This window comes from Athene noctua, chromosome 3 (assembly GCF_965140245.1).
Source record: "Athene noctua chromosome 3, bAthNoc1.hap1.1, whole genome shotgun sequence".
Lineage (NCBI taxonomy): Eukaryota > Metazoa > Chordata > Aves > Strigiformes > Strigidae > Athene > Athene noctua.
This window is the reverse complement of record NC_134039.1, coordinates 46,610,019-46,628,605: the sequence shown is the minus strand read 5'-3', so window position 1 is coordinate 46,628,605 and position 18,587 is coordinate 46,610,019. Positions and strand designations below refer to the sequence as shown.

At 38.1% G+C, this 18,587-nt stretch overlaps 1 protein-coding gene across 1 annotated transcript in view; it reads left to right on the top strand.

Annotated features, from left to right (window-relative positions):
• The window catches only part of TRHDE (thyrotropin releasing hormone degrading enzyme), a 221,298-nt gene that overhangs the window by 172,986 nt on the left and 29,725 nt on the right, over positions 1-18,587 (top strand). The window contains exon 13 of the mRNA XM_074902853.1: positions 16,489-16,636. Within this exon, the coding sequence (XP_074758954.1) occupies positions 16,489-16,636 (148 nt within the window). The remainder of the gene's footprint in view (positions 1-16,488; positions 16,637-18,587) is intronic.

Sequence of the window (18,587 nt, the reverse complement as noted above, 5' to 3'; positions counted from 1 at the left end):
TTCCCTCTGTTTCTCCCTAATGGCCCACCTCTCCTTTTTTTATAACTGACCCTTGTGCTGTATTTAATTTGTGATGGAAGCACCTTCAAGCTTCAGTAACTTTTTTTTTGCCCTGACTTGTACTGTTCTATCAATTTTCCAATATCTTTCTTTTCTTGTAATCTGCTAGAAAAGACTTTTTCTGCATTATTTTTTCATGCAGAATGGAAAATCAGAGTTTCATTGAGCATGTCTGGAATTTATACAACATTTTGTATTTTGCTATGATCAGAATTCATAATTAACACATACAGAGCTAGTTAGGTAATGCCATCTTTATGAATTGAGGCAATGGAATTGTCCCTATTTTGAAATCAGGACATCTAATGTGTTGGTAGTAAAAGTGTAAAATCAGAGAAAAGTAGTGAAACATTTCGAACTTTTTGATTCTTGAGATGCCTGGGAACATTGCATCAGTAAAACACTGTGATGTCAAAGGCAGCGTGAAAAGAATTCCTGATAGTACTGGCTTTTCTGTTTGCTAGAGTATTTATAGCCATATTTGATCAGGGGCTTGCAAGAATCAGCAGTACTGAGGTACATTTCACTACAAATGGTCACTGGAGATGTTTGAGATTCAGGCACAGTGTCACGCAGAAATTATGGCTCTGTGATGTTCCAGCATCACTGCAGTAAAACACAGTTGTGTGCCCTACCACTCTGTTCCTGCTGCCAGTGCTAGACTGAATATATGACTTAAGCCAGTGATTAGCCCTTACTTAGCAGTGCAGAGATGTAGTAGGGAAGGAGGCATCATGGGGAGAGAAGTAGCTTTTTTCACAGCCCTTCATTCTTGTGGCATCTTCCTACTGACAACAGTAAGGGACTAGAAATAGGTCATCACTTCAGGCTTCAGTGGACCGTGATTTGCGTACTCTCCGGCTAGTAGAATATTGCAGAGTATTCTGAAATACCTAGGCTATTAGAAGAACTACTGTATGTTCAGTAATGTAACAATCTGTTCCCATTTTATGTGGTTTTGGCACCTCAGAGAAGTAGTGTGCAGTTACACAGAATCAGTGTGTCACTTTCTTCTTTTCCCATGCACTGAACAGCCAGGTGTGGCTAGACTTCCCTGAAAATCTAGACACTAAAAAAAGCTGTTACTTAAGCTGATTTTTGTAGGTGAGTGTTTTTGTTCTGAGTCAGTACTGAGCCATTGCACTAGGATGTCTTGTTTATGAAGCATGAAAGCAAGGTCTTGGATTAACAGCCCAACCTCTATTGTCTGGCCAAATTTTGTCTACCTAAAACCATCTAAAAAAAGAGATTAGATGACTAATGCATTTCGCACTTGGTTTCCAAAGCACTTTTATGGTCATACTGGATCTTTCTGCTTTTTTGGAGGTAACTATGCTAGAGTGCTGTGAAGCCTTTCACAAGATTTCACATTCTAAAAACTTGACTTTCTTTTGTTAATGATGAGCTGCAGTGGATGCTGCTGCATTTGCTATTCATGCACTGTGGAAAAAAGGAGTTGAGCTAAATATTTGCAGTGTATACACATATGCATACATAGATATTACTTATGAGGAAACTAGATTCCTGTTTCTTTAAAATCTCTGCACACTCCTGTCACTAGTATTACTCTGAGTACGTGCCTTACAGGCTGGTCTGGGTGGAGGAAGGATCTGCATGTTTGCAAGCAGTAGGTTTATGCTCTGTATGTCAAGATATGTGGACCTGGCTAAACTTGCCATGCAGGGTATATTTTTTGTTGATATTTTTTTACTTTATTCATCTATCATTTTTCCTGTTAAAATGTGATGGTGAAGTTAGTGAAATTGGCTAGCTGACTACATGGTACTGTTTTAAGAAGAGTTTGGTATTTTTTTGTTTTCATTTCCCCTCTCCCAAAAAAAGACCAGGAATAGGTCTAACTCTTGCTCTCTTCCTTTACCATGAGTAGGACTAGAGGGGCCTTAAGAGACTGTTAGAAGAGGAGTGTATTGCGGGCAGGCCTTGATGGCAGACTGCCTGAACTTCTCGGGGTATGAAAGCAGATGGAAGAGCTCTTGCTGAGACAAGCAGTGTGAAGTCACACGCTGATGCTGCAGTGCGGTGCAGCTGCCCCTGCCCCTGCTGTGTCGGGTGCACTGACGTGACACAGCAGTGTTCCTAAAACAAGCTCTGAGGGCTGTCAAAATCGCACAGATCCTTTCAATTTCCTCAAAAACTCAAGTGTTCAGAAAGCCACCATCAGCCTAAAAGCAGCTTAGCTTTCCCCCTGCTTGGCTGTGAGGTACAGTGCCGAAAGTTTCTTCACTTTCTTTTGGAGCAGTACCATGGTTTCGATATTACTTGCCTTTTGGATGCAGTCTCGTCTCCAGTGCACAGTCTGTGTTTGTCTCTGCCTGTATAATGTTACGTGATGGGGAGATTAAATGCGTACGATTGACTGTGACATGAGAAAAGGTGAGTAACCTTATTGACCAGGCATAGAGGCAGTAATTGGTAGTTTAGACCTGACTTCTGAGAAGACTGGCTGTTTCTAATTCAGTCCTCAGTTGTGGTCCCTAGTTGCACTGATGTGTTATCTTTTTGTCTACAACTATAAATGTACACATTTTGGGAGAGAGAACAGAACTGTGGAATAAATACTTTTATTTTAATCCCTAGCTATTATTTTCAGTGATAAAATAATGCAAAAATGAAAACATAACTTCTTAAATTCATGCTGATCCTTTTTGAAAGAATTTCTAACATAAACTGTTCTTTTTACTGTACTGAAGAGACTGTATTTCTTCAAAATACCCCATCCTTCTTAGAAACTTCTGAAGTACTGCCTAGTGTTGTTGAACTTGATACAATAATACCCATTCCACACCAGAAGGGTTTGACTCAGTTTTTCCACTGTCTCCTAATGCGGTGTGTCCTAATATGATAATTCTGTGTAGTTTTACTGCTAATTGATTTTGTTTGTGGAACAAGTACAGGTCTTATCTTTAGTGAAATTTAATAATATTTAGATCTGGAGGAAGATGAAAAAATTGCTGGTATAAATTATTTTGGAGCACCACTTTTTTTTAAGAAGAAGCTGTGTTTGGTTTAATTCCTCCAAAATGTTTATTCTTTTACTATCCAGCATAATGATATCTCAAAAATAAATAACATAAATGAATTGATACCTGCAAGGAATATTTTAAGCTCTATAACTGTAATTTCATAACATTTTGCCCATTTTGTATGAAATATATTCCTTCTTCTTCCTTCTTGGTGTATTTTGGTTCCATAACATTAATCAAGCAGAGCTGAACTGAATAACGGTAAAAGAAAACTACAGCTTGCCCACTGTGTTTGAATTCTTGCAAGCTTGTTTGGTTTTCAGATTTTTAAGCGTAATTATGCTCAGCTGTAGTACACACCCTGAGGATCTGGAGAGCTGTAGCCTTGGCAGTACCATAGCTTATGGAAATACATGTCCCAAATTCTTGAGCAAGAATAGCACCTTGGCACTCTCTCTTCCCTTCTTCTTGAAGTTCCTTTATCTTTTGGGCATGTTTTGTATGAAATTTCAGTACAATTTTAAAATATATTGATTGTAGTAAATGGAGTGTGTTGACTGAGAAAGTCAAGAGAAGACAGATAGAACTGTGGCTCTCTTCTAAGCTTAAACTGAGCAGAGAGAGGTTCAGATAACTCCCATAAGTGTCACAGGAAATAACAAAGTTCCTACTGTTTCTTGAGAGTGTAGGTAATGTTGTCAGCTTCTCCTGTCTTTCTTGCCTTAGCATAAGAAATCAGTTGGTATGTGAGGTGGGATGCCTCCCATTGAACTTCGGACATCCCAAAGGTACACCTGTAAATCTGAGCTTGTCACCCTGCAGTGCACTGACAGTTAATGGAGGGGAATGTGTACCTGACCTCTCAAAGCCACTTAACCACATAGGATAAGATAAATTGCTCTCCTAATGTCCGGAGTGTGGTGTCACCCCTAGTTCTTCCATGCTGGGATCTAAGTCTTCATATTCTCTTCCCCTCATTAAACCAATTGGTTGACTTAATCCAGTATTAGGTCTAGTTTGTGTTCAGTGTTAATCAGTGTTGGATCAGATGTGACTGTGGATACCTATTTTACTGTCATCCAAAATAGTTTTTATTATTCCCAGTTCTGGAAGAATCCATCAGTTTTGTTTCTTGAAAGCTAATGTGTGTCTCAAACCCCTTTGATCCTGTTTGCACTACAGTCAGCTCACAGTGTTAAGGTGGCAGGTGCTTGGTTTGCATGCCAGTTGCTCAGGAAACCACTTTTTTGATGCTAACAATCTGTCTTGCTGTCGATTACTATCTTTTCTGTTCTCCGTTTGAAGTGATAGTGGTGGGGTACCTCGGATACTCAGATTTTCCTGACGGTTCCCTTTCAGGTGGGTTATAGGCCTAGTGACACTGCAGTGCATGTCAAGATTGCACTCATTGGTTACACATTAAAAAAGGCCAAAGATAAAACTTGGAAGTAAATTTTGTGTATTTCTTAGCAGCATTTCTTTGGTGTTTATCAGAAGCTTTTTCTTAACTGGATTCATGAGAAAGCATGAAGTGGCATTGTTAAATAATCATTCTTCTGCTCCAGGGATGGATGGCCATTTTGGAGTGGTGTACATGTCCTTTCATAGATTAGGGGTAGAGTGAACTGTTGAGTCTTCAGATGAAGGGGTTTTTAGGCCAGAAAAGCCTGCTCCTGTAGACTTCACAAATAGAGGCAGCTGAGTCAGAAATGAGCAGAGACAAAAAATATACATTCAGAATTATCTGTGAACTAAGTGACTTCTGTGCTGCAGATGACCTTCACTAGAGTTCCTCTCAGAATTTCATTCACCAGGCCAAAACCAGGAACCTGGTGCTGAGAAACGATGAGTTATGAGGATTGTTTTCCTGCTGTTAATTAGTTCTTCTTGGCTTGCTTCTTTCCAAGCTGTGAGTTCTGCTGACTATGGAAAACCAAAGTCTGAGGGTGAGTGTTACAGAGTCTCTCAAATAAACAATGAACCAGCAAAAATTAAAAATTTAATGTTGACACAATTAACTAGCCTTCCATAAATTACAGGTTCAAATGTCTGTAAGAGGGGAACAGAACAACTTTCTAGGATTTGAGGACAACCCAAAAAACAGAACAAAGAACGACTCATTAGGGCTGCCCCAGGAGATTCCGTTTATACCCAGGCCGAATCTGATCTGTAGTCAATAGCGGCTCCTATTGGCTGAAGGCTCCAGCTACCGTGAAGCCCCAAGAGCAAAGGCAATCAGGAGCTGCTACACTTCAGCAGCCAAGAAGCCCTGTTTTCGTTGGGCAGGTGCACCTGCCACAGTGAGGGAAAAGGCAGTGCCAATCTAGCTTTCAATACATAAATCCAGATTCTCTCCCATGTCACAATTCATCTTTAACAGTTCATGCATTTGACTCCAAGGTTGATTCCAGAAATAAAATACCGAAGTAAGCTAATGCTCACTCTAGATAACCTTCTCACCAACTTGAAAAGAGAAATTAATTTAAAAAGAAAGTCTCACTTAATCAAGTATAGCCTTTGGGATCTGGAAAAATCATGTCTTTAGGACCCCTTGTTTTATTTTTTTATTTTTATTTTAAAAATAAAAACAGCAAAACAAACCCAGCCCTCTCCTTATTCCTGAAGTTAATTCCTGGATGTGGAGTATTGCCACTCAGGGAAAAATTATCTTCCCCATTCAGCTATCTGAGGCAGCACCACTCCTCATAATGATTAGCTGATCATATTTCTGGAAACTGAGAGTTGTCTTCTAAGCTTTTAGTTTATACACTTCCATATAAAATCCAGAATTATTACCGCTAAATTGGAATAATGTTTTCTTGAAGTTTCTGGTAGAAGTATGGGCATAACAAAATTAAGCTATGGAGTTGAAGTGATTTTCATTGTTGTTCTCTTTCTCCAGAGATTAGGATTTCATTTATTGTAGCATTTGAAGTCTTCCAACATATCTGGGCTAATTGGTTCCATGTTACACTTGTTTGTGTTACTTAAAGTCCCATTCAGTGTAATGTCAGGAAAAGTCAAGGCATTTGAGGACCCTTTTAAAACTTTGGAGCTGGATAATAAGTAGGTGACAAAGGTAGAAGTTCTCATCTAGCCCAATTAATGTACTTCAGATTGTTTCAAAATTTCAACAGCCACATCCAGGGTTGTTGACCTTGTTTTGCTTGGGTATTCATAAACAATCGTATAGGGTTCATTTAAATGAATAAACTGCAGTGTAACTCCAGCCTTCATTATTACTCCTGATCACATCTTCTGATAGTTCAATGCAGAGGGAAACAACAGATACATTAAGCAACTCCCTTAATTAGTGCCTCTGAGTACCAGCTAAAGGAGCAAGTATTAGATTGATAGTTTGCATCATGCTTGATTAATAGTGGTATAGATTTACTGTTTTAATAAATGAGGCCTCATCTAAATTGCTTCAACAGATGTCATAGTAACTCTCTTTCACTGTCAGGCAAATTTTGGTGATGGTACACCAGTAATTGCTTTAGATATGGCTTCCTACAAAAGTTGTTGGATTTACTTTAGCATAAATACACTCTCAGTGGGCCAGAGAAGCTGTGACTTTTTAGAGAAAATAGAAAGCTACAAATATTTTAAGGTAGCCATCATTCATTCCATATGCTGTGTGTCATCCATATGTTTTATGACATATCACAGCCTTGATAGCTGCTTTACGTGGAGATACACATTTCAGCTAACATTTGCATATGTTTGTACAAGAAGAATCAAAGTGATTCTTGAGTGTAAGCACACTAAAAGTTAATTCTGCTTTTATAGTATGTATCGCATGTGCATCTGATCCTGTTGCATGGCTAAGAGCAGTAAAGCAAATTGTACAGCACATTCCAGGGAAGTATTGGTGCTATGAGAGCATCTTAGACAATAGAAGAACCATCTAAGAGCTGGGGAAGAAGCTGTGGAAGACTCTTCAGCGTGTAGAAAAGAGAAACTGTATATCTGAGTCCTCTGCAGAGTGTTTAGTGCAGGGGTCTAGTATACATCTATCCTGTAGTAGTGGGTGATGTTGTTAATCCACATCTCCACAAAATTTGCCTGTGCTTCAATTATTTCTTGTACTTCCGAGTTATTACAGCAGTAATTGCTTTATCCTGTAAACTACATTAACTCTATTCTTAGCTGAACCCAGAATAAACTGTCAGGAAAACATGACTCTGGTTTCAAGGAAATTTCAAAAGAATTATTTTTAGATAATGGTTGTTAGTCCATTGTCTTTTCACCTCTTGGCCTTTTATAGTTCAGGCTGGTCTTGAGGTCAGCTTGGTATGGATGTATTCATGTTGCAGTGCAGATCCCAGGGACTGCTGTGTAATGACAGTGGAGGGGAATGGTCTGTAAAATTTGTTTCAGGAACATTAATTAAACCAGGTCTTGAGTTATGCTTCAGGAGAATGCTTAACTTGGAGTTTGAAGTTAAGTAAGAAGGGGAGAGTGGCATAAATGGAGCTTGCTGAAGGCTTCTTAGCAACTTTGAGTATTAGAAAGGGGGCTGAGACATGCAAACATAGCTTCAGGGATCTGTGTGTTGATGGGGCAGCAGGAAGTCTTCATCCAGCCTCACAACCTATGCCATTCTGTGAGGACCCTGTGCTCCTACCTAGCATACCTACACCTGTTCCCTCTGCCTTCCTCTCATCTACAGACCCCTTTTTCTTCCCTGCAGCTGCCTGGTCAGCCCTTTTCACCACCTCCCTCTCCTGTCCTCTCACAATAAGCAGCTTTTTTTTCCTTCCATTACTTTTCTTTCTGAGGGTCTGGCAGGACCAGTATGGAGAGCAAAAGACCCTGCTGCTACCTTAGTCAAGGTAGCAGTGAGCCACCCTGAGAGATGGGAGGTGCTGCTCTAAACACCCCGTCTTTCCCAACATCAACAAAGGATATATGAGTAAAAAGCAAGAATGAACTTTTCAAGCTAGAAAGGACAAGGCTGATGCATCAGCATAAACAAAATAGTCTGCCACCTTAGGCTACTGACTGTTTTTCCTGCTGTCTTGACCTGACTGCACCGCTGCTTCTCAGAAATTATCCTACTTTTGGGGCTCATCTGATTGCTCTTGGCCAGGACTGTTGTCTAGAAGAGGTGTGGTCTTTGTCAGTGTATGCTCTATCTGCTTGTCATAACATCCTGCCAAGGTGACCTTTTGAATTCAAAGTGCAGGTTATACTTTCAAGTTTTTTGGTCTTCATTTAGTGGTTTTATAAAGCAATTTTTTAAACTGTAGACTAAGGTCCCTTCACATGATAAAATTTAAGAGAAGTCTTGGGAATAGTGTTGTGTTAGTTTATCTCCATCCTATTTGGCTAGAAGTGGCCCAGAAATCAGGCAGTAAATGACAGGAAGGACCATGTTATGATTACAGCACTGCACAGGGATTAGAGAAACCTGGGGTTCTGTTTCTGCTATAGACTTCCTATGTGATTTTGGTAAGATCACTTAAACTGTTTGTGTCTGTTTTCTTTCTGTAAAATGGAGATAACAGAATAGGTGAGGGTTTATGAGGATTTCAGAGTCTTTTATTATAAATATGTTTATAGGGAATTGCTTTTACAGAAATAATATCCAATCCTGTAGAGATTCTGGCAAACAAAACTCAGAATGTATGCGTGTTTTCAAGATCAGGCTTCTGTACTTTCCATATGAAGTTTCTAGCTTTTAAACACATATTTCACTTGGCTGACTGATATGCAAATTATAAACAGAACAAGAAAAAAGAGATATGAAAATATTGTGCATAATAATAAACAAACTCAATTTTGAATTTGCCCAAACATGCTTTTATAGATACCATTGCCTGTTGACAACTTAAGGAATAGAAGGACTGTTTCATTCTTCCATTCCCAACAAAATCATCAAGAAAGAAAATAAATAACACTTTCAATAATTGAGTCATCTGAAATTGACATCTATTAGCCCCTGAAATACATTCAAATTTCTTTAGTTAATTTAAGTATGTGAATGACATACTTCTCAAAAAGCAGGGTTTTATGGTGATGAAAACATGGCATTCCTAACTTACTATATATTCTTGATTTTCAGCAGTATGATTATTCCTTTTCATCTTGCACTACTCTTTTGTTATTAGTATTTTTTTCATATGGGGAAGAAGAGGAAAGGAGAGATACTAAACTCCAGTTAGAAGGAATTTTTGTTGCATTTTTACAAACACAGGGGTTTTAACTTCGGGGGTTTTTTCTGTTTTCAACAAAGGTGATTAATTCAAATTAATATTAGCCTTTGCTTATGTGGCAATTCTAAAACTGTGCAAGATAATTTAAGCCACATGATACTCTGATAATTACACTGAATTTGAACTATTCTTTGTAAGATGCTTCAGATGCTCTTGTATGGAGTTGAATGTCACTTAAAGAGTCCTCAAATATTTTGCATGTAAGAAAACATAATAATAAGCAGGCTTCACTTAAAACTGTCATGCTCTCTGAATCCTTTGACGTTGGAGAGGTTGAATACTGATTAAATTTAGTACTTAAAATGAGCTTGTAAGACAAATGTTGCTGATGTGTTTATCAAAGACCATATGTGCATTCCTGTCCTGTTTACATGGAAGTCTATAGCTGGTACAAATCATAATGCCTTCATTAATTCACTTTGGATGTCTTAGAAAAGCAGAGTCCTTATCTTGTCCTTAGTCAGCCAAACTCAGGGAGTAGAAGATGAGATAGATCATTCTTTGGTACTGGAGACTGCAGGGCCTTTTTGACAGGTTTCCCATTAGTTTTATATGAGAAAACATTCTTTGTCCAGGTTCCCTTGTTGAACACGGATGCCAGTCATCGTAAGCTTTTAATATTTGACTTTCCAGTCTTGCAAAATTTGAAGGTGGAATCTATGGCTACAAGAGTTAGTTTCCCTGTTTCATGGGTTGACTTGCTCAAACATTTTTACTTGTCAGGGTTCAACATACCTGGTTTTACTCAGCTGCCAAAGAACTGCTGTGAAAACACTGTGGGAAACACCCTGAATGCATCAGTAGGGGCATCAGTCCTTGGTAGATCCAGAAGAAATGGATAGAGTTAGAAAAAGCCAAATACAGTTAAATGTGAATGTTCATTGACACAAAATTTCTCTGTGAATTACACTGATCCACACGCTTGACTTTAAAGGTAAAAGAATGAATCAATGAATAAGAATCCTAACTTACTTTAAACTGTTCCTTTATGGGTTAATGAGTATAGTCTAATTATTCATAGAGTGCATATGCACAGAAACAGAACTGAAGTTAATCTGAGTTGCACATTTATGTTCTGAAGAGCTGTGTTTTCCCCCTTCACAATTATCCAGACGAAAAGCTAGTCATGTTTTACATATTTCATAAGAAACAGACGATGCAGGGTGAGTTTTAAACCAGCAGCAAGTAAATCACCTCATTTCCATTGTTTCAGCAATGCAGACCAGTTTGCTGCCAGCTTGGATTTTCTAATTTTGATTTAAACACATGACTTATAATGACTTTGTTGGGTGGTGGGACTAAGGGATTTATGGTGCACTTGTATGTGGGACTCTCATCACTGTACAGCGACCCTGTCGTTTTTCTGACAGAGTCTGTTTGACTGGTGCTGGATTTATGATAGAAATAATTCAGAACAGAGTAATAATTTTCCCTTGGCAATTACACTACCATTTGGTACTTTGTCCCTAAGGGGAAAATGAATGTGCTGGGATCTGTCCATAAGTTCAGCGGCTCAGTGTAAAGAACAAATGAAGGTCAGAATGCAGCTGAATGCACACTGATGTTTCATAATATAATCTAGATTTCCTGCTTTTATCTGACTCATTAAAAGCTCGTGTAATTTAAAGATTTTTTTTTTTGATTGCTATGAGATTTTTAGTGGGAATTCTTTGTGAGGGATATTTCATTACCACGTTGAGTACTTTTTCTGTTCATTGCCTCTTTTCTCTGTAGCAGTGGCCACCCTAACAATTTCTTCAGTGTAAGCAAGATAATACCTTGCTAAGTGTCGGTGCTTATGATATTATATAATGTCATAAACCACTTAATGTATATATAACTTTTGAAAGGTCTTTTTCCACCTCTGAACTTGTAGTGAAAATGGGATATCACATTTTCACCACAGTTTGTCAGTAGCCTCTTTAGGCATGAAAAACCTGCTGGGCCAGGATGTTTGTCTAGAGGTAATTTATCTAATAACTAGAACTGATCTCTATGCTAGTTTGTGTTTCTGTTAGCGTGTTCTCCGCTTTAGTTTAGCAGGTGACTGTGAAATTAGGAGCACAGATGATAAGACAAACCTCAGGTGGTGCTGTGTTTCTAACACATGCTAAATTTCTCATGTGTAACAGTGACTATAGAATGATTGACATGGTGATAAACTGATGGGTAAGGACAATTATATAAAAAGTGGTAAAACATCAAAATGCCTCAAATGTGATCTTTCTGGTTAAATTTTGCTTTTGTAGTCATGTTTTTTAAATTACGCAGTATGGAGAAGGCTGGCTTAGAGATGGCTTGTAGAGGCTCTTTTTTAAGTCTGGGCTTCTTTCTATGTGACCATTGGTGTCAATCAAAACCCTCTAATCTAGAATACAAGAGAGAAAGAGAGACGCCTCCTTTTTGTAGTTATACTGAAACTATGTAAACAGCAGTTCATTTTAGGACATGAAATAGAACTGTTGGTACTCTTCTGTGAATATTTACAGGGCAAAAGACCAGAGTTATTATCATGCCTCGGAGAATGAAATTCTAGTGCTTTTAGGATATCTTTTGCTAGATGCCTATATAAACCACACTAGATAAATTTCTGTCAGGAATGGCATTGGTATGAATCTGCTTTAGGTAGGGGAGAGACTAGATGAGTTCTTAAGGTGGTTTCCAGCCTTTTCATGCCAGATGCTATAGGTGAAGTTTTGTAAACTTTTTAACCTACACTTGATAAATGCTTAACCTGAACATCAGTATGCATTCAGCCACTGTTTATGAATCAACTCTGTTTGATTTGACTATTTTATTTGTTAAGATACTTGCCAAGAGTATTCCGGATTCCTCTGTGCTTGCTAAGATTCTCAGGTGGCTACTGGAGACATACCTGGAGAAACAGTGTGATTGGTTCAGTCCAGACATAAGATTGGACATCACAGTATTTCTGAGGTGTTTATGTTTATTACCTGGTTTCAGTGTAGCACATAGTCCCTGAGTGACAGACAATATTTCCATTTTCCTCCCAGGTGGCTAAGCTGGAAAAGAACCTTGTCTCTTAGCCCTGGCTCTCATGCATTTGGACTTTGGCAGGCAATATTTGATAGTAATTTTGCTGGATTTTAAGGATAGCAATATGATTGATGACTAAAAAGGCACAAGAAAAATAAAGATTTCTGTCACTGACCTTCCAGTGACATTGTTGGAAGAGAGAGTAATAAATCAGGCTGCATGTATAGAGTATGTACTTAACTAATGCTATATTCTGTAGTGCCTTTGAGTAAATATTTCCAGACAATTATATGACAGGGAAATTATTTTATATTTTTCCCTTTGATGGGACGTTTGCTACTGTTACTTTGCTTATTATTGTAATGATAATTATTAAACATTTCTCTTTAACATTTCTATGGGTCTGTGTTTTTCCATCAGAGTTCACAAAGAGACTCATTCTGTGTTCTGCCTTCTTTCCTCATCTTGGCTATTATCCTGCTCAATAAATGACACAAGTGATTTCAATTAGCAGTTGTCAGCCAGCTGCTGGTGTATGTTTGTCGCAAGTCCTGTGACACTCGTGGGTCTTTGACCATTCCTTCCTATTTTTCTGGATGCAAAAGTGAAACTTTTGCTGTCCAGATCCTGTGTAACCACCCCTGAATCTAGCTCTTCCACGCTAGCGAAGGAGAATCCTAGAAGCATGCCAGCACTCCTTGGCTGGTGAGTGAGTTTACCACTGTTCAGATGAGCCAGTGCATCTTGCTGGATGCAGTATCCTCTGAGAAAGAGGAGTTTTGAAATCACTTTTAGTGCTGGACAAGCTTTTAGTGTAAAGTTAAAGAATACAATTGTACTAAAATACAAAGCTTAAGAAACCAGCTGCTGTTCTTTGGGGAGATGCAGAATAATAGAGCATAGCTCACCACACAGTCGAAACAACTATTTCGGCTAGTTTCTGTCTTCTGCTGACCTGTTTGTCATGATAGTCATGCTACCTCCCAGGACAATTCACAAAGGTCCTAGATCTGAAATATGGATTTTAGGCCTTTTTATCCATTTTATGCTTCATGGTTTATCTCTTTTATGTTTTAGAGTGAGAGCTTCTCCTTATATCCTATTTTCTCAACTATGAATGCCAAAAATTAATGACCTTAGTATTTGGCCTTCCCTTACCAAACTGTCCTTTTTTGTGAATGGAAATATTCCTCAGGCTTTTTAAGCTGTAATATGCATTTAATATTTTATAACATATATGTTATATACCACATTTTATAAAAAAGGTAAAAAAACGAAGGTATTTATCACTACCTATTGACAGAAACTGTTTAATGGCAAATAGTCTAGGAGTGCAGTGTATTTGGAATAAGAGATTCATAAACATGGCTTAGTGGCTAAGAGTTAAAAATAGGGCTATCTTGGTTTTCTGTAGGCATCCATACATTGAAATAGCGTAGAATATAAAAAACATTTTGCCAAGGCAAAGTTCCTGAAGCACTTCTGTTTTCTCCAGGGAAGTGCTCCTATCTTAACTGACACTGTAAGAGAATTTTTAGATATGTGTCTGCTCAAGTTCCCTCAAAGGTCCAGCCTAGCAGTTGTACTTGAAGCACATCTGCCCAACATGCACTGACAGAGAGTTTAACGTTGATTGTAGCAGCCATAAGCAGTTTCCCTCAAAATCATGATCTGAACTGCTGAATTTGATGTTATTTATATAATAATGTCATCCACAAGGACCTCCCCTCATTGCTGCCCCTGTTCTTGGGATTGATTCTGTTGACATGGTGGTTGATTTGGATGATACTGTGCATAAACTCTTCAAGGGTCATACTCAGAAAGAGAAGGAAGTTCAGGAGTAAACAGGAAAAACTCAGACTTTGCCACAATCTGGTTTTGTGAGAAAAATATACCCTTAGGAAAACAATAGGAAAAGTGGGGGACGGGGAGAGACAGGCAGAATTGAATGGGCTGATAAATTTGCAAGTTAGAAGCAATGAGTGATAAGAGTAACAGTTCCTGTTGTGAACAGGATGAGTATCATCTGATAAGAATCATGATTTTGAAACTGATTAGGAAGGCCAAGAGCTCAGGAATAAGAGATAGATCTCTCTGAGTTCACTTCTTATGTGTCTTTATGGAGAAGTTAAGCTTAAAAAGAAATAAACAGTTTGTTTTGCAGTGATGATTTCCCTTTTGCGCTTAGCATGGAGAGATTTAATTTTGGAAGCGTGATCCTTAATGTCCATTAGTACAGCTATAATAAACATTCATCTGTTTATTCCTTAAGCAGCATGTTTCCTAGAGCTATTCCTCTTGTTCCTTACTCTACACTTTCTCATGTCAGTCAAATTATCAGTAACAATAATCACAAATCCCATTAGGAACTAATTACATATATGCAACTTCAAGCTAGTTTACCTCTTTGCTAACGTTATCTCTGAGATTTTTAACTGCAGTCAATCCAGCTTGCTTCTGGCTCCATTAATTGTGGTTACACATCTTTACAAAGTATTAACACCTAGAACTCATCTTAATGATATTTTGCTGCTTCAGAAATAGGAAAGATCTATAAAATGGAGTACCTTTCTCTGTCTTCAGATGCATTGAATTCTGTCCACCACCCACTCGAAGAGCTCCACCATTCTCATTTTATATCTGCTCAGTTCCTGAGTGACACAGTGAGTTCCCATGTGATCTTGCTTTCCTTACTTGAGTATATGCTATATACTATACTAATGAGAACAGAGCCTTGCTGACAGAATACAGGCAAAGATGACATGAAGCAGACTAGAGAGTGAGTCATCATAAGAACATGGGATAGATAATTTTGAAAGCTGTTACATGAACTCACTTCTTTCCTGAGAACGTGAAGGGAACAGCATGTAATTCTTCTGGTAGAGAGTGTGAAAAACTGGCTTGCATGCATGTGATGCACCTTGCAAGGAAACTATGAGTTTGGACGGTCCCAAAGAAACCTATCTATTTCAAATATTCCAGCAAAATAGTTTTTATATGCTGTTACAACTGAGATAAAAAAGTCTATCAACATCTATGCATTGGTTAATTTCCATAATAATTTGTGTAATTTTCTTTGTTTGCTGTATGCTTGCATTTCTTCTGCAGACAGTGATGGAAATTAAGGGGAACATTTGCAACCAACAGGGAGAAAAAATAGTCTATGAAGATATATCATACTGTAGCCTATGTTAAATTGAAGCTTGTGGAATCCAACTTGCTGACTTTAAGTGTTTAATGAAAACAGAATCATTATCTCCTTCCTAGGCAGGTAGAAACTCTTTTGGGATTTAAACACATACATCAGAAGAATAGACTTGTATGTTTCTGGAAAGTTCACACCCACAGGGTTACACTTTGTTTTTGCAGTCTGAATAGTTAAGAAAAAATGTTATTCTGAAAAAGAAAATGAGAGCGAATCTTAAAGCTTCATGTTTCCTGTACTCAGTTTTAAAAAGCAACTTTCAAATGCTTATGGCTCTATTGCACTTTACTTGTGAAGCTATTAATTTAAAAAGCCTTCCTGAAATTCCCCTAAACTCTTGCCTTGCAGGGACAGGTCTTTTAGGACTGTAAAAGAATGGAACAAAATTCTAGCTGATTGATTTATAAACAGCTGAAGAAAACATTGTTTATATACAAAGCGCTGGAACATCCTTAACCAAAGTGATGTCACTGGGTGTCACTTCAGTTTAATAAAATAAGTCACTCCAAAGTGGCTTAAGGTGGATAGAAGACAAGGCAGCTAAAAGAGAGGCAAGGATAGCTGAAACTAAAGATCCTTCTTCACCACTCGTTCTTCCCAATTGCCCCTGGCCAGTAGAAATGTTCTCTGAAGCAAAATGCCTTGAGTTGTTGATTTTATGCAGATAGCTTTCTATCTTACAAATCAGCAAAGCAACACCTTCCTTTTCTTTTTGCTTAAAGTCAGTTACTTCATTCTTCCTGTCTTTTATAGCCACAGAAATATGTATGAAGTAGGGATAGTTTGTTTAGTTTTCTTTCATGTGTGTTTGTACCTTTCTTCATCCGGTAAGTGTGCTTGCACATGTGTGGGGAGAGACTGTGAGATGCTGGTTTTTATAAGGTTGACTTTTATGTCAGTATAATGAAATTAGTTTATTATGTTTTTCTGCCTTTTAATTTCATTTGGAAAAAATGAAGTAATTTTTGCCTCATCATGTATCTTCTGCAAAACCAATTTAATATTAACTTCTTTTATTGTGCAGAGCTGGTTATTTACCTCAGAATATTCCTTTGGAGATTATCAGATACCTTTCAGAGGAGAAGGATTTTCTGCCTTGGCATGCTGCCAGCCGAGCTCTTTATCCTCTAGATAAATTGCTGGACCGCACAGAAAACTACAACATCTTCAATGTAAGAGAAAGTCTTCTCTCCCTTCCCTGGCCCTCTTCCCTTTCCTCCCTTTCCTCCCTTTCCTCCCTTTCCTCCCTTTCCTCCCTTTCCTCCCTTTCCTCCCTTTCCTCCCTTTCCTCCCTTTCCTCCCTTTCCTCCCTTTCCTCCCTTTCCTCCCTTTCCTCCCTTTCCTCCCTTTCCTCCCTTTCCTCCCTTTCCTCCCTTCCCTCCCTTCCCTCCCTTCCCTCCCTTCCCTCCCTTCCCTCCCTTCCCTCCCTTCCCTCCCTTCCCTCCCTCCCCTTCCCTCCATTTCCTCCTTCCCTCCCCTCCTCTCCCTCCCCTCCCTTCCTCCTTCCTTTTTCTCACTCTCTCTCCTTTCACTGCCAAGAGTTGAACTGTTCCCCAGTTAGCTACTGTAAATGACCTAGGGATATTAGCTTTTTTTCCTAATTCTTCTTTATTTAAGCATAGCAGTTGTCAAGCTTTGGTTCATTTGCATTTGAACAGTGATAACTGTTGTTTGAGGCATATATGATTAGTAGAAGGAAAGGTAATTATCACTCCTATAAAATATTATGACAAATAAAGTATTTCACGTAAAGAGCCAAAGTAATTTATTTCCAGATTTTCTCTTTTGAGGAGCCCCACGGCGATATTTAGATTGATGCCTAAGCTCAGCAAGGACACCAAATGCAGGCAAAACTGAACAGGACACACGCAGCTGAAGTAAAGATTCGTAGTCATTATTTCATACAAAAAGCCATGGTGAATTCAATGCAGTTACCATAATTAACAAGGATTAGATCACCATTGAATCAAAAACCCATTCATAATTGGGTCCGAAGGGACAGCAGTAACAGCTAGAAGTAGATAATTAAGATAGACATGACAAAGATTTTAACATTTTACCTGAAATTAAAAAAAAAAAAAAAATCATAGCTATGCTGAAGCATGTTTTATGAGGTACACAGGATTTGATTCCAGCCAGTGACAATTAGAAACTCTTGGGGTTTTTTATTCACTATGAATTTTATGTAGTCTACATATTTTCAATGGCCAACATACTGTAATTTTATGTAATTTTGTAAAGCCTTCAAATTAAGGAATTCTCTAAAGCCTGAAATGCTAAAAGGTGTTTTTTTCTTCTTAAACATATAGTTGCTTTTGTGTGTCCACAGACACACATGCTCAGAGAGTAGGAAGCTAGAGGTGGCTGTATGTATGTATATATGTAGAAGTACATATATATATATATATATACCCACACATACACAGAACTACCTGCTGACGTGGAAAATTATTTTTGTAGAATGTATACTACAGATTAATAAAGACGGATTGAAATTATTTATCAACCTACAGTGTAGGCCTACATGCAAACCAGAGCCATAATTTAAAATGATGTTGAAATAATTTACATGTTTAGTCTGTTAACTACACAGAAAAATTCTTTTAAGTCTGTCATTGCACTTCTAAACATGGCTGTGTAAAGAAAACACGATTTTAATAAATAAACCCAGTAAAATTCATGGCTGGGTTGTGTTTTATCACTACTGTTGAGAGTTTTGAAAGCAGAGGTGATAGCAGAGGGAATAAAAAGTCTTTTTAGTCAAAGAATAACGTATCTGCTCGAGAAAGCTGCACTGTGAATCTCCTTTTAGGTTGACATCATATACACATGCCTGTGCATCCACAGTAATAAAATAGATGCTCTCCCGTGCAATTCTTTATATCTCAGGTTTCTTTTTCAAATTGGTGAGTTCCACTGGCAAAAGATTACGCTGAATGCAATGACAATGGTTTTCTTCAGAATTGGGCAGAATATGTAAATACATCTCCTGTGTAAAAAAGTAAAAGTAACTAAAGTAGATCTTGGGCTTGTTTTGTTCTTTAAGCACACCAGGAACCTAAACTTAAAGCACAGTGTCATTAAATGTACAAATTTACACTTATTTGCAGCCACATTGTTCTT